The sequence below is a fragment of the Miniopterus schreibersii genome (genome assembly GCF_964146895.1).
Source record: "Miniopterus schreibersii genome assembly, chromosome: Y".
Classification (NCBI taxonomy): domain Eukaryota; kingdom Metazoa; phylum Chordata; class Mammalia; order Chiroptera; family Miniopteridae; genus Miniopterus; species Miniopterus schreibersii.
In genome coordinates this window covers 2,394,299-2,410,000 of record NC_138120.1, presented here as the reverse complement: position 1 = coordinate 2,410,000, position 15,702 = coordinate 2,394,299, and the positions used below count along the sequence as shown (strand labels likewise).

Sequence of the window (15,702 nt, the reverse complement as noted above, 5' to 3'; positions counted from 1 at the left end):
TCTGTGTGTGTCTGTGTGTGTCTGTGTGTGTCTGTGTGTATCTGTGTCTCTGTGTGTCTGTGTCTCTGTGTGTCTGTGTCTGTGTCTGTGTGTGTCTGTGTGTGTCTGTGTCTGTCTGTGTGTGTCTGTGTCTCTGTGTGTCTGTGTGTGTCTGTCTGTGTGTGTCTGTGTGTGTCTGTGTGTATCTGTGTCTGTGTGTGTCTGTGTGTGTCTGTGTCTGTGTGTGTCTCTATCTGTGTCTGTGTGTGTCTGTGTGTGTCTGTGTCTCTGTGTGTCTGTGTGTGTCTGTCTGTGTGTGTCTGTGTGTGTCTGTGTGTGTCTGTGTGTGTCTGTGTCTGTGTGTGTCTGTGTCTGTGTCTGTGTGTGTCTGTGTGTGTCTGTGTCTCTGTGTGTCTGTGTGTATCTGTGTCTGTGTGTGTGTATCTGTGTCTGTGTGTGTCTGTGTGTGTCTGTGTCTGTGTGTGTCTGTATCTGTGTCTGTGTGTGTCTGTGTCTGTGTGTGTCTGTGTCTCTGTGTGTCTGTGTCTCTGTGTGTCTGTGTCTGTGTCTGTGTGTGTGTGTCTATGTGTGTGTCTGTGTGTGTCTGTGTGTATCTGTGTCTCTGTGTGTCTGTGTCTCTGTGTGTCTGTGTCTGTATCTGTGTGTGTGTGTCTATGTGTGTGTCTGTGTGTGTCTGTGTGTGTCTGTGTCTGTGTGTGTCTGTGTGTGTCTGTGTCTCTGTGTGTCTGTGTGTGTCTGTCTGTGTGTGTCTGTGTGTGTCTGTGTGTGTCTGTGTGTATCTGTGTCTGTGTGTGTCTGTGTGTGTCTGTGTCTGTGTGTGTCTGTGTCTGTGTGTGTCTGTCTGTGTGTGTCTGTGTGTGTCTGTGTGTGTCTGTGTGTATCTGTGTCTCTGTGTGTCTGTGTCTCTGTGTGTCTGTGTCTGTATCTGTGTGTGTGTGTCTATGTGTGTGTCTGTGTGTGTCTGTGTGTGTCTGTGTCTGTGTGTGTCTGTGTGTGTCTGTGTCTCTGTGTGTCTGTGTGTGTCTGTCTGTGTGTGTCTCTGTGTGTCTGTGTGTGTCTGTGTGTATCTGTGTCTGTGTGTGTCTGTGTGTGTCTGTGTCTGTGTGTGTCTGTGTCTGTGTGTGTCTGTCTGTGTGTGTCTGTGTGTGTCTGTGTGTGTCTGTGTGTATCTGTGTCTCTGTGTGTCTGTGTCTCTGTGTGTCTGTGTCTGTATCTGTGTGTGTGTGTCTATGTGTGTGTCTGTGTGTGTCTGTGTGTGTCTGTGTCTGTGTGTGTCTGTGTGTGTCTGTGTCTCTGTGTGTCTGTGTGTGTCTGTCTGTGTGTGTCTGTGTGTGTCTGTGTGTGTCTGTGTGTATCTGTGTCTGTGTGTGTCTGTGTGTGTCTGTGTCTGTGTGTGTCTGTATCTGTGTCTGTGTGTGTCTGTGTCTCTGTGTGTCTGTGTGTGTCTGTCTGTGTGTGTCTGTGTGTGTCTGTGTGTGTCTGTGTCTGTGTGTGTCTGTGTCTGTGTGTGTCTGTGTCTGTGTCTGTGTGTGTCTGTGTGTGTCTGTGTCTCTGTGTGTCTGTGTGTATCTGTGTCTGTGTGTGTCTGTATCTGTGTCTGTGTGTGTCTGTGTGTGTCTGTGTGTGTCTGTGTGTATCTGTGTCTCTGTGTCTGTGTGTATCTGTGTCTGTGTGTGTCTGTATCTGTGTCTGTGTGTGTCTGTGTCTGTGTGTGTCTGTATCTGTGTCTGTGTGTGTCTGTGTCTGTGTGTGTCTGTGTCTCTGTGTGTCTGTGTGTATCTGTGTCTGTGTGTGTCTGTATCTGTGTCTGTGTGTGTCTGTGTGTGTCTGTGTGTGTCTGTGTGTGTCTGTGTGTATCTGTGTCTCTGTGTGTCTGTGTCTCTGTGTGTCTGTGTCTGTATCTGTGTGTGTGTGTCTATGTGTGTGTCTGTGTGTGTCTGTGTGTGTCTGTGTCTGTGTGTGTCTGTGTGTGTCTGTGTCTCTGTGTGTCTGTGTGTGTCTGTCTGTGTGTGTCTGTGTGTGTCTGTGTGTGTCTGTGTGTATCTGTGTCTGTGTGTGTCTGTGTGTGTCTGTGTCTGTGTGTGTCTGTATCTGTGTCTGTGTGTGTCTGTGTCTCTGTGTGTCTGTGTGTGTCTGTGTCTCTGTGTGTCTGTGTGTGTCTGTCTGTGTGTGTCTGTGTGTGTCTGTGTGTGTCTGTGTCTGTGTGTGTCTGTGTCTGTGTGTGTCTGTGTCTGTGTCTGTGTGTGTCTGTGTGTGTCTGTGTCTCTGTGTGTCTGTGTGTATCTGTGTCTGTGTGTGTCTGTATCTGTGTCTCTGTGTGTCTGTGTGTGTCTGTGTCTGTGTGTGTCTGTATCTGTGTCTGTGTGTGTCTGTGTGTGTCTGTGTGTGTCTGTGTGTATCTGTGTCTCTGTGTCTGTGTGTATCTGTGTCTGTGTGTGTCTGTATCTGTGTCTGTGTGTGTCTGTGTCTGTGTGTGTCTGTATCTGTGTCTGTGTGTGTCTGTGTCTGTGTGTGTCTGTGTCTCTGTGTGTCTGTGTGTATCTGTGTCTGTGTGTGTCTGTATCTGTGTCTGTGTGTCTCTGTGTCTGTGTGTATCTGTGTCTGTGTGTGTCTGTATCTGTGTCTGTGTGTGTCTGTGTCTGTGTGTGTCTGTGTCTCTGTGTGTCTGTGTCTCTGTGTGTCTGTGTCTGTATCTGTGTGTGTGTGTCTATGTGTGTGTCTCTGTGTGTCTGTGTGTGTCTGTGTCTGTGTGTGTCTGTGTGTGTCTGTGTGTCTGTGTGTGTCTGTGTCTGTGTCTGTATCTGTGTCTGTGTGTGTCTGTCTGTGTGTGTCTGTATCTGTGTGTGTCTCTGTGTGTCTGTGTGTGTCTGTGTGTGTCTGTGTCTGTGTGTGTCTGTGTGTGTCTGTGTGTGTCTGTGTGTGTCTGTGTGTGTCTGTCTGTGTGTGTCTGTATCTGTGTGTGTCTCTGTGTGTCTGTGTGTGTCTGTGTGTATCTGTGTCTGTGTGTGTCTGTGTCTGTATCTGTGTCTGTGTGTGTCTGTGTCTGTGTGTGTCTGTGTCTCTGTGTGTCTGTGTCTGTGTGTGTCTGTGTCTGTGTGTGTCTGTGTCTCTGTGTGTCTGTGTCTGTATCTGTGTCTGTGTGTGTCTGTGTCTGTGTGTATCTGTGTCTCTGTGTGTCTGTGTCTCTGTGTGTCTGTGTCTGTATCTGTGTGTGTGTGTCTATGTGTGTGTCTCTGTGTGTCTGTGTGTGTCTGTGTCTGTGTCTGTGTGTGTCTGTGTCTGTCTGTGTCTGCGTCTGTGTCTACTTTAAGCCCCTTCTCCCTGCAGCCTTGGATTATTGCTTCCGGGTCGCCCCCCGGGACTCACGGGGACCCGTCCTTCCCTGACAGGGACCTCTGGGACGAATCACGCCGGAGCCCCTAGTTGCTCAGCTGTGAAATGGACCCGATAAGCTAACCGGTGTGGCTGTAAAGAGTAAATTTAAAACAAAAAAGCACGACAAGTGGGTTCTCATACCACAAAGCCCTGTACACACGTGGGCGATGGATAATATTTAGTAAGTAATGAACGAATACGCCCTGGCCGGTGTGGCTCGGTTGGTCGCGCGTCACCCAGGCGCCAGGAGGCGGCCGGTTCGATTCCCAGCCAGGCGCATGCCAGGGCTGCGGGCTCCCTCCCCAGTAGGGGGCGCTCAGGAGGCGGCCCGCGTTTCCTCTCTCTCCCTCCCTCTCCCTTCCTCTCTCTCTCAAAATCAATAAGCTATTCTTTAAAAATAAAAAATAAAAGATCCATACGAATGCAGCACTGGTCAGCACCCGGTGTGTCCGCCCGCCGCAGCTGTTCCTGCAGGCTCAGTCGCTCGCACCCGTCCTGCGTTCGGTTCTTTCCCCTCCCTCTCCCCTCTGTTCACGGGCCGTGTGCTGACCCGCGGCTGGGATGTCTCGGGACCTGGATCTCGTCCCCGTTTGGCCCTGTCCAGGCCTCGGATGTCACCCGTCTCCACCACGGCCCTTCTCTTCTGAAAGTAGCGGGATGATTCCGACCGAAACGATGATAATTCACGTCCCTTTTTTAGTGGCATGAAAAGCATTCTTTCACTGGGCGGCTGCAGTGACCGTTGGCGATTTTCTGAGAACCTCAGTTGACCGATGATGTGGCCCAGAGAGTCGTTTTGTTTGGGGTTTGGCTTCCGTGGCGCCCTGGATCTTATCTCCACGGCGATTCGGCTTAGCCCCGCAGACTGGAAGGTGATTCCCTCCCAAGTGCACACGTTGGATCCCAGCTCCCCTGTGGTGGTGTCAGGACGTCCGGCCCGTGGGAGGCCGTGAGGCCACGAGGGTGAGGCCCCGCGAATGCGGTTAGTGCCCTTGGAAAGGACGCCCCCAGAGAGCTCTTGCCCTTCCACTGCGCAGGACACAGAAGCGGGTGCTCAGCAGACCCCGAATCTCCTGACCCCTAGACTTCGGAGCCCCCAGGAGTGTGAGAAATAAATTCCTGTGGTGTCTAAGCCACGCAGGGTATGGGTTTCCTCTGGCAGCTCAGGAGGCCCGAGAGAGGAAACGGTCACCGAGCCGTCGGCTGCTGCTGCAAGAAATGCCTGCCGGCGAGACGGGGGTCACGGGCGGGGGTCAGAGACTTCTGGGGTGCCTGCTAGAAACATTTCCACAGACGGTTCTGCGGAGGCCCCAGAGGGAAAGGAGGGGAGCGGGAGAGCCTCCGGCTCCTGAGGATCCCGAGTGGTCCTGAGTGGGCAGGACAACGGCAGGTGGCGGCCGGTCCACGGAGGCCTCAGGTGGAAGTGAGATGTTCTCAGACAGGACAGGCCGTCCTCAGACAGAGCGGCAGAGCTTAGCCCAGTCGTGTGTCTGTCCTGGCATTTCGTGGGAGGCGGGGTTGGTGGGAAGAGAAACGGTTTTTATTTTTTCTTTCTCCGTCCCTCCCTCCCTTCTACTCTCTAAAAATCCTCAGGTGAAGATTAACCAAAAAAAAAAAAAACACACCAAAAAACCAAAATAAAGTCACACCTCACATCCGTCGCTAAGCAAGATGATTTTGAGACGCGCTGGGCGCCGCTTGTCTGTTTCATAGAAAGCGCCGAACGCTCCGTGTCTGAAGCGGAGGCCCCGCGTGGCCTGCGGTGGTCTTCGGGCCGACGTGCATCCCCGGGCAGATACGCCGGGCGGCCTCCGTGCGGAGCCCTGTCTGTCTTGCGGAGAAGCATCCTGCCCCCGTTCCTGCGACGTCCTGAGTCCCCTTGCGCGTCGCGGGGGCTCCTGCAGCCAGATCTCGCATCCAGCCGCCCGGAGGTGAGACGACGCCAGAATTCAAGATTGGCCGCTGTCTTGGGGAGACCGGGGAAGATAAATCGGAATCCGTCTCTGAATTCCAACGACGCCAGCAGGTTCTGAGTAAACGGCCGGCTTCTCGCGAAACTGCGCCGTAAACTTGGGCGTAGACGACACGTGTTCAGAATGCATTCCTAAGGGAGCCGGGCTGTGTAATTCTCCAAACACCCCTTTTCTCTCAAACGCGAGGGGAAGACAGCCGGTGAGAATGTGAGCTGTGCATGCACTTGGCGGTCTTTTACAGGCTCGCTCCGGGACGCCGCTGACGTTTATTTGTGTCGTGGCCTATTTAGTAAGCACGCAACGAACCCCAAACCCGAGCTTTACCGTTCGGGTGACGCTGAAGGTGCTGAGCCAAAGGATGGGGCCTGGGAGGGAGGGCGCTGCTTTCCGCGTCGGTAGGGCCAACCCACACAGTCGGGGGGCCCGGGGGGCTCAGACACCCCCACGGAGAACCTCTGCTCGGGATGTATTGAGATTTCTCGCTGAGAACAACCCCACTGGGAGAACCCCGAGGAAGACAGGTAACAGTTACAGGGTGTAGGCCTCCTGTTCCTGGGGGGCCTTAGAACGTCAGTGTATCTCCTTCCTTAGAAAATCCTGTTTCCTTGCAACAAAGTTGCCGTGAGCAGACCACGAGCAGCCGCTCGCTCCGTCCTCAAGTATCGAAAGCTAATTTCCCACGAAACCTGCTTCGGTCCGCAGAGCGGCAGCCGGCGTCAGGGCGGACACCCCCCCCCCCGATCGGGAGGTGACAGGCGCTTCCCGGCCCCCGCGCCCCGCGGCACGCACGGCGACTCTCACCGTCACTCTCGGCAGGACAGTAATTGGACAGCGTTTCTCAGCCAGACACGTCGGGAGCCCCGAGCCCTGACTGGCGAACCGCACATTAGACTCTGACACACGGAAAGAAACCGCGTAATTCTGGTTCTGAGAGGACGGTTTTTTTTGTTTTTGTTTTTTTTTTTTTGCAGTGACATGAATCACGGTGTTTATAGCGTCTGGTTGTGTGAAGACCCGTGAGCACTGTCATTTCCCAATGTGTGCGCTGGCCGCGAATCTTCCCGTGGCTGCCGTGGACGGGTGCGTTCCCCGAGTGCCTCCGGGAGGCAGCCAGGCCGCACTTAGAAGACACGCCTGGGGGCGTAATGTTTTAAAGCTGCAGCTAATTGTTGCCTTGCCCTGCCTAATGCCAGCAGGTTCATGTCCCACCGGCCGGAGGGTCACGGAGGCGGCCTGGCCCCTCGCCGCGGAGGGGGGAGCAGCAGGGGCGTTCAGCCCTAGGCGGGTGCAGAGGGGCCGACACTGACCTGACTGGTTCCCGCGCCGTGGAGCAGGAAGACCCTCCCCTCGGGGGGCTTGGGCAGTGGGGAGCCGGGAGACCCGTCGGAGGAGCGGACCTGCCCCAGGAAGCGGCCGCCCCGTCCCGCACACGGCGCAGACATCAGGGCTTCCCGCCGCGTCCGCTGGGATTGTCCTGCGGAGGCCCGGCTGCGGCCTGCCTGGCTCTGCCCTTTCGTCTCACTCCAGATGCACAGCCTTTGAGAGCTGACCTCGGAAATCACGGCCCTGACACTGCTTCCCGGGGGCAGCGCCCTCGGAGGCCTCACCAGCACGGACCCAGTGACTCGCCAGCCTGTTTGGGGGCCAGCGTGCCTATTTCCAAGTGCGCCCAAGGGAACCCTCGCGAGTAACGTGTGCACGCCCGACACGCTCAAGAAGTTCCGCGTAACTGAACTCGCATCTTGTAACAGCCGGGCTGTCTACAGTCAAAATGCCCAGTTTGCTCAGGGGAAGTCGAGGGACATGAGAACACGGCACTGTACATCTCTCTCGCTAATATATATATGTATTTATTATGTTCATATATATCTTATATATATATTAGAGAGAGGGAGACATTGATGTGAGGGAAACATTGCTCTCCTGCAAGGCCGGGATGGAACCCACACCCTGGGCATGTGCCCTGACCAGGAATCGAACCAGGGCACAGACGATGCTCGACCACTGAGCCACACCGGCCAGGGCTGTCCTACCTCTTTAGGGTCTTTTCACAGACTCACTGTATTATCTTCGACTTAAGCGTGTCCCATTGGGCACTCGAAATATGCGTAACTTATTTAAATTTTGTGTAGCAATTCAAAAAAAAATTTTTAAGAAACATAGACTTCTGTAGCAACCTGTCGCCTGAGCGTGGCTGCCTGGGTTAACGAGCCATTTCTCTCTTCCCCCGCCCAGGTCCTCTTGGCCAGCAGCTTCGTGCCCATCTATGCAGGGCTGAGACCCGTGGAGTACAAAGGGCAGGTAATGTTCCCGTAACCGACGAATTGTCAGGAATTCCCGTATCGACACAGTTCCTTTATTTTTTTTTTTAATTTTATATATCTTTATTGATTTCAGAGAGAGGCAAGGAGAGGGAGAGTGAGAGATAGAAACGTCAATGATGAGAGTCATTGATCGAGCCCACAACCCGGGCATGTGCCCTGACCGGGAATCGAACCCCGATCGCCTGGATCCTAGGTCGACGCTTGACCGCTGAGCCACGCCCGGCCAGACTCGACACAGTTCCTTTAGAGAATCCAATTTTATCCTGATTTGTTCTGGCGGCTCCCAATCCATGTATAGGATTTCTTTCTATACAGAGTTTTTGTTTCTGATGACACAGAGTAAGAATCACATCCAGGAGCTGTGGCCCCTTATTATCACGATCTTGGCGTTGCGAATGGATGACTGGGATGCTCCTTTTCACATCTACATAAAATTCATGCTCTTTTTTTATTTTTATTGGGGAAAGTCCCAGTCCCAGTCCCTTCTGGCCAGAGGTTCAATGTAAACATACTGCCTGTTTTCCTGTATTGGACATAAAGGGCTCCAGGACCATGACCGCAGGCCCGGGGCCAGCAGCGGGCTTTGCTTTGAGCACATTTTGCTGGGAGCGTTTTTGTGCTTTTGACCTCCCCTTTCCTCTGAGGATGATGGTGCCACATGCTCAACAGGCCCAGGGCAAGACCAGCATGGGCCGAACGGCGGATTCTTGTCCTGGAGGGAGGTCGGGGATTCCTGCGAGCTCCTGGCCGCAGCTCCCAGCTGGTGGAATGTGGCCCCTGAGGGGGGAACGCGGGAGTGACCTGCAAGGACATGTAGCAAATAGCAGACATGCCTGCACAGAGCTGTTTAAAACGCAGGCCTCTGCGCTATCCGTAGCTCACGAAGTGTCAACTATCCCCGCTTTTATTTTTTTAAAATATTTTTTAATTGATTTTTTTTAGGTTTTTAGAGAGAGAGGAAGGGAGAGAGAAAGAGAGAAACATCAATGAGAGAGAAACGTCGATGGGCCGCCTCCTGAGCGCCCCCTACTGGGGATCGAATGGCCTGACCAGCAATCAAACCAGCAACCTCTAGGTGCATGGGTCACACTCAACCACTGAGCAACACCGGCCGGGCTATTTCTACTTTTCATGTAGAGGTGAAACGAGCGATTGCTGCCTGATTGCTGTTTCCAGAAATTCTGCTGGAATCCCCCGGGGTGAAGGTGTGGTTTGGGGAGCCCTGTGGTGCATGAGACTGTATGTCACTCAGGAGGAAGATGCCACACGGAGGGTGCCCGGGCTGCTGTGCCAGGGTGGCCCGGAGCAGGTGACACTGCACATTTAATCAAGCACTTGGGAAGATGTGTGCTTCCTAGTCATTTATCCAATCAGAGCAGCTAAGGAGACCAAACAGAATTTGGAAACAACGTTTCCTGAAACAGCCGTCATTAACGGCAGCAAATTGGGACGCTTTCAGCTTAGCCACCCGGGTGGCCTCTGTCCTCAGTAGAAAAGTCAGGTGAGCTCCTGCTTAAGGTGTCCGACACGTGGCAAGGGCTTCTCTCTCCCCTCCCTTGATGAAATCTATGCACATTTTACATCATTTTTGGCGAGACATTCTATTGAGAACGTGAAACAGAATTTTGGAAGGTGCCTTTTACTTTTTTCCTGCTAGATGTTAGCCTGTTCTAGAAATTGGTGTCCACGCCCAAAAACCAGAAGAAAAAAAAAAAGAAAAGGGAGCTCTGGGGCAATAGGGCACAGAAGCAGATATTTGGGGGCCTTCTTGTGGTAACCCTCCTTTATTCAGTGTTTACACAGCCGCACACACATATAGGGTGTCCCCCAAAATGCACACACGCTTTTTTCCTGATTGCTCAATGGACGTTCCTTTCTTTTCAGATTTAACCCATTGTAATGAATAATTATTCCAAATGTGTGCATTTTTTGGGACACCCCGTATGGGCGTGCATGGACATGTAGCTCATATACACACAGGTGACTGTGCCGTGTTAAATGCACACAAACATACGGATATGTGTCCACATAATCCATGTAACATCATTACGTCATAATGTGTGTTATGTTCTTTTAAAAATAATGACAGTACAGAGATCTTCCAGGCCGGGTTCATTTTCATCTAACCTACCCATGTTTTCTCCCCGACCAAAAGGCAATTCAAAAAAAAAAAAAAATGTTCAATCCGTTTTCACTGTTTATTTAGTTTTATTTCCTTTCAGAGAGTGGGCAGCCGCCCAAGGCCGTTGTAAACAGTGCGGTACTCATCTCATAGTCCCCGGCGTTAGAAATAACAAGTAAGAAAGACATTTAAAAAAAAAAGACGCCGGAGAGAAAGGGCGTGAGCCGCTTTAACTGACTTCCGGACGTTGTGTCGTAACCGCCTCTGCCCCCTCGCTTCACCTCTGGGCTGCGTAGCCGGCTTCGCTTTCCCACATCACCTTCCGATGTTCACGTGAAACTCAGTGTACAGGCTTCTTTGTGAAGGCTTCTCGACCATGACCGGACCCCTTAAAAAATATTCTTATTTTGCGTATCAGTTGAAGGATCTTTCAATGACAGATACGCCTTGCGGAACTCGCACCTGTTTTGTGTGTTTGCTTATTGCTGGAGCCGAGTACGTCTTGACATCAGCTCAAGGCTGGGTTGAGGCCCTGCCTCGAAATACAGAGTGAGGGACGTGGTGCTGTGTCTGCCGCCCACCCAGCATCTCCTGCTGCAGGAGCCTCCAGAGCTTCCCACCTGCTCTGTCCACCCCTCTCCTCCCAGCGTGGCTCTCGTGGCTCCCATGGCTCCCGTGGCTCTCGTGGCTCCCGTGGCTCCCGTGGCTCCCGTGGCTCCCGTGGCTCTCGTGGATCTGAGCGCCCAGGCTGCCTTCTCAGCGGCGCTGCTTTCTAGGGAGCACCTCCCGTTCTATTTGGCTTTATAACCTCATGTGCTCGGGAGCCGCTTAGGAAGGAGAAGGATTTCCGGTGGTTCCGTTTCAGTTTGCAGCGGAAAATGCTGATTTCCAGTTTGCATAATGAAATTGAAATGTGTTGCCCAGGGGCTGAGCATCGCCCCGTGCTCCAGGGAGCCGACGGTCCCCTTCCCGGTCAGTAGGGGGCGTGCAGGACGCAGCCCATTGATGTTTCTCTCTCTCCCTCTCCCTCCCTCTCCCTCTGAAAAAATCAACCTAAAAACATTAAAAAATAACTAAATAACTAAAATAGTTTAAAAAATTGAAATGTGCTGTGGTGGGGGATGGTGTGTCCCGTGTCAGAGGTGAACCTGGCCTTCCCCGCTGGTCAGGAACGCGTCCCAACCCAGTTCCACGTGGCTTCTGACGCATGTAAGTCATCAGGACAAACTGAGGGCCGTCGTATCCAAAACGACCGAGCTGAGGCTTCTTAGCCATTGGAAGCTTCCCCGGTTCTGCCAGGTTCTGCTCATATGGGCCTGTGATATGGGTGCAAACATCTGTTTAGCTTCCAGAACAAAATCCCTGTTGGATGAGCCCCGGATACGTAGTAATTTAAGAGCATATCCCAGGCCCGGGCTGCGTGAGGACAGAGCCCTTCCCTCCCCGTCGGCGCCGGGTGGTGGCCGCCCGTTGACCGAGGGCGTTTCCTTCCACAGAAGTGGGTGGACGGCGGCCTCACCAACAGCCTGCCCGTCCTGCCCGTGGGCCGCACGGTGACCGTCTCGCCCTTCAGCGGCCGGCTGGACATCTCCCCGCGGGACAAGGGGCAGCTGCCCCTCTACGTCAGCATCGCCCAGCAGGACATCGCGGTGAGTCACGGTGCTGCCTGGCGTTTGCAGACTTCACCCAGAATTTTCCACGCGCCCCCCAAACTGGGGGAACCCATCCATACTTTTCTGCACAAACGACATCTTCTCAGTGGTAATTTTTTTTTGTTTTTTTTTTTAACACTTTACATTGTGCCTCCTGCATATGGACCTCAGCACCTGTGGACTGAGTGTGTTAAGTCTGACGGCTTAATACCCGTCTATCGGGAAACCCGTTCTGTTGCTTCAATTCTTTCTCGTGTCCATACACTTGGCAGGATTTCGGGGCCCTAAAAGGTTAGATCATTTATTCATTTCAAAGGCGACAGTCATTGAGTATATAAAGATATTGAAGAAAAACGTAGGGACTCAGCTGAATAATTTACATGAAAATATTAATTGCCTTCCTCTAGCTCTCCACGGGGGGGGGGGGGGGTGAATGCCGGAGACATTTGCCGGCGTCTGGAGCCACGAGTGGCTGTCACATCTGGGAGGTGCTGTTGGCACCTGCTGGGTGGAGACCAGGGGTGCCGCTCAACGCCCTGCGGTGCACAGGGCGGCCCCTCCGCAAGGGAGAACCGGGCCCCAAACACCCCTGGGACCCAGGCTGAGAAACCGTCCTCCCATCTACGGGTGGCGTTAACTGTTCGCGCTGAATGTCTTCCTCCTGACTTTTTACTTTATCGCAAACCGTGCCCACGAGGAGAACGCTTATGCTACAGACGCGACATATGGACACCTCCCTGTCCCGTAAAACCCCACAGCTTCCCCTTGTCTTCCGTCCTAGCTGTCCGTGGCCAACCTGCTGAGGCTTAACCAGGCCCTGTTCCCACCCAGCCACGGGACAATGGAGTCTCTGCACCGACAGGGCTTCCGCGACGCCACGGAGTTTTTATCTAAGGAAAACTGGCTCGACTAGAGCGCTCACGGCACGCAGCGCGAAGCCCGTTTCAGACGGTTTGGGATGGGGGTTTCCAATTAAATTAAAAAAAAAAAAAGTCAGAACTCTGTCCGATTTATGACTTTTTGTAATTGTTTTCGTTATTTCTGCTATTTGATTTTTTTTACTTGGTGCAGAGAAATAAGAGGCATTTTATTAGACGTCGGCCACGTCGTTAAGGGTACGACTCGGGTGACGAGCTTAAGTGGATAAACTGCCGCAAAACCCGAGGAACCGGGTGGATCATGTAGCCTTGCAGATAAAAGCTGAATCCAGACGGTCCTTCACGTATTTTCAGTCCCGTTATGCGGACGCCGGCCCTTCCACATTTTGAGTTGCCCTCTCCCTCGGGGGCCTTGTGCCCGGCTTTGTATGAACTCGCGTGCACGGTCTTGAACCTTAAATCTGTTTTTATCCGGCTTTGCCACGCGCGACCTCTTAATTACCAAGGAGCACTTAGAAACAAACCAGCTTTTAATTGCCCGCCCTTAATTGTTATGCATCTGTCTTTTTTTGCCATTTGAAAGCATTCTTTAAATCAATTTTATGGTGGTTCAAAGCCCCCAGTACACAGCTCTGGGCTCCTCAGCGCCGACCAGCTTCTCTTTCCTTCGGAGCTGCGCACACACTACTGTGAGCGGCGCGGTTCCCGGCGCTGGTGTGTTTTCCAGCGAACGTGGCCGACCCTCCCGCACGGTTTTAGCCGGTGACGCGAAGCGGACGCCTTCTCAGTTCATTCCCAAGTCTGTTTCTCTAGATGCTTCCCCTTTGATCGTGTTTATGTTGAAAATCCTACTTGTATGATCGTTTGATAAATTCTTTATGATGCCTCCCCGAGCAGAACCCAACTCTTAATGCTTTAGACGTTTCGGAAGTGTTTGGCTCCTATAGCGTGTGTCTCTGACCGTGGGGGTGGCCGGCGATTTCCTGGGAGAGCGCTGTGGGCTCAGTGACACGGGTCTACAGTGACCCCGGGGAAACGGGACCTTGTCACAAAGTGCACGGTCTGTGCTCATGGGTGCTCCCTGGGGCTGTACCAGTCTCGTGGGCGGGAGTCCGCTTGCACCCCGTGGTGCTCAGAGCCCGTCTGCAGGGCCTCTGGGCTCACTGTGCTCAGAGCCCGTCTGCAGGGCCTCTGGATGCACGGTGCCCAGAGCCCGTCTGCAGGGCCTCTGGGCTCACGGTGCTCAGAGCCCATCTACAGGGCCTCAGAGCCCGTCTGCAGGGCCTCTGGGCTCACGGTGCTCAGAGCCCGTCTGCAGGGCCTCTGGGCTCACGGTGCCCAGAGCCCGTCTGCAGGGCCTCTGGATGCACGGTGCTCAGAGCCCGTCTGCAGGGCCTCTGGGCTCACTGTGCTCAGAGCCCATCTGCAGGGCCTCAGAGCCCGTCTGCAGGGCCTCTGGGCTCACTGTGCTCAGAGCCCATCTGCAGGGCCTCAGAGCCCGTCTGCAGGGCCTCTGGGCTCACGGTGCTCAGAGCCCGTCTGCAGGGCCTCTGGGCTCACGGTGCTCAGAGCCCGTTGGCAGGGCCTCTGGGCGCATGGTGCTCAGAGCGCGTGCGCAGGCCTCTGGACTGAGGGCACCCGGCACCCACAGCAGGCTCCGCTGTGTCAAGGGACCAGCATTTTGGGGCGCTCTGTAGCTGGTGTTTGGAGAATCCTGAGAGACTTTTCTGACCCAGATCCTGGGGCGTTTGCAGGGCAATCACTCTGCTTGGCGGCTAGATCAGCTCCCAGTTCCCCGTGGGCGCAATTTCCCAACATCTCCGAAGCTGTCATTTAAAATTTCATTTGTCTTTTTTTTGTTGTTTTGGTTTCTTCTTTTCAGTAACAATCATTACTTTGTAACTATGGCAACCCACTGTTTCCATTGACAGAGGGAATACATTTGGTTTTGAAGTTAAATAATGCTCCGGAGGAGCAGGCTGTATTAAAAAAACAAAGCTCTGCTCGCTCCGCCGTTTGCAGTGTAGCACATGCGCGTCAGAAGGTGGCAAAGAAACAGGTGTGTGGCTCTGGGCATCCAATGATGGCTCTGAACAGACACCTGCACTTCGAGCGGACAGGTTTCAGTTAGGCTGTTCCCTGTCCTTTGCAAGCAGATGCATGAGACACAGGCCGTATGCACACGAGGTCTGATGCAAGGACAGGCTTCAAATCTGCAGTGTTGTTCGCCAGCCTCACCTCAGTAAACTTATTTTAAAAGATGCACATAAAGGTACCACAGCTTATTTTATCCGCTCCTGTAACGATGGGCACTTGGGCCGCCATGGAATACTACGCAGCTGTGAAAAAGAAGGGCCTCTTACCCTTTGAAACAGCGTGGAGGGACCCGGAGGGCATTGTGCTGAGTGAAATAAGCCCGTCAGAGAAGGACAAGTGTCCCCTGGTCTCACTCATATGTGGGATCGAATGAACAAAGTAGATCCAGGGACATGGAAGCCTGGGACAGACTGAGGACTGTCAGGCGGAAGGAGGGTGGGGAGGTGAGACGAGATGAACTAAAGAATTTATATGCATATATGGGTAACCCATGGGCACAGACAATAGTCAGGTGAAGTCCTGGGGGGGCATCTGGGAGGGGGCCATGGGGAAACAATTAGGGGGCATCTGGGGGGCCATGGGGAAACAAATAGGGGACATCTGGGGGGCCATGGGGAAACAATTAGGGGGCATCTGGGGGGCCATGGGGAAACAAATAGGGGACATCTGGGGGGGCATGGGGAAACAAATAGGGGACATCTGGGGGGGCATGGGGAAACGGGACATCTGGGGGGCCATGTGGAAACAAATAGGGGACATCTGGGGGGCCATGGGGAAACAAATAGGGGACATCTGGGGGGGCATGGGGAAACAAATAGGGGACATCTGGGGGGGCATGGGGAAACGGGACATCTGGGGGGCCATGTGGAAACAAATAGGGGACATCTGGGGGGCCATGGGGAAACAAATAGGGGACATCTGGGGGGGCATGGGGAAACAAATAGGGGACATCTCGAGGGGGGCATGGGGAAACAAATAGGGGACATCTCGAGGGGGGCATGGGGAAACAAATAGGGGACATCTCGAGGGGGGCCATGGGGAAACAAATAGGGGACATCTGGGGGGGCATGGGGAAACAAATAGGGGACATCTCGAGGGGGGCATGGGGAAACAAATAGGGGACATCTCGAGGGGGGCATGGGGAAACAAATAGGGGACATCTGGGGGGCCATGGGGAAACAAATAGAGGACATCTGGGGGGGTCATGGGGAAACATAGGGGACATCTGGAATACTTTCAACAATAAAGATACATGTAAAAAAGATGCATATAATCGCATGC

The 15,702-nt window shown here is 53.4% G+C and overlaps 1 protein-coding gene across 7 annotated transcripts in view; it reads left to right on the top strand.

Moving 5' to 3' along the window:
• LOC308552022 (patatin-like phospholipase domain-containing protein 4) overlaps positions 1–12,460 on the top strand; it is a 24,282-nt gene extending 11,822 nt beyond the window's left edge. For 4 of the 7 annotated variants that reach the window (XM_081126984.1, XM_081126982.1, XM_081126983.1 and 1 more), the window contains exons 5-7: positions 7,584–7,649; positions 11,291–11,443; positions 12,228–12,425. In XM_081126984.1, the coding sequence (XP_080983110.1) occupies positions 7,584–7,649; positions 11,291–11,443; positions 12,228–12,359 (351 nt within the window). In that variant the 3' untranslated portion in view covers positions 12,360–12,425. Of the gene's footprint in view, positions 1–7,583; positions 7,650–11,290; positions 11,444–11,617; positions 11,738–12,227 lie in introns of all 7 variants that reach the window. The other 3 variants (XM_081126986.1, XM_081126981.1, XM_081126987.1) reach the window with 3 other exon arrangements.
• The last annotated feature ends 3,242 nt before the right edge of the window (positions 12,461–15,702 follow it).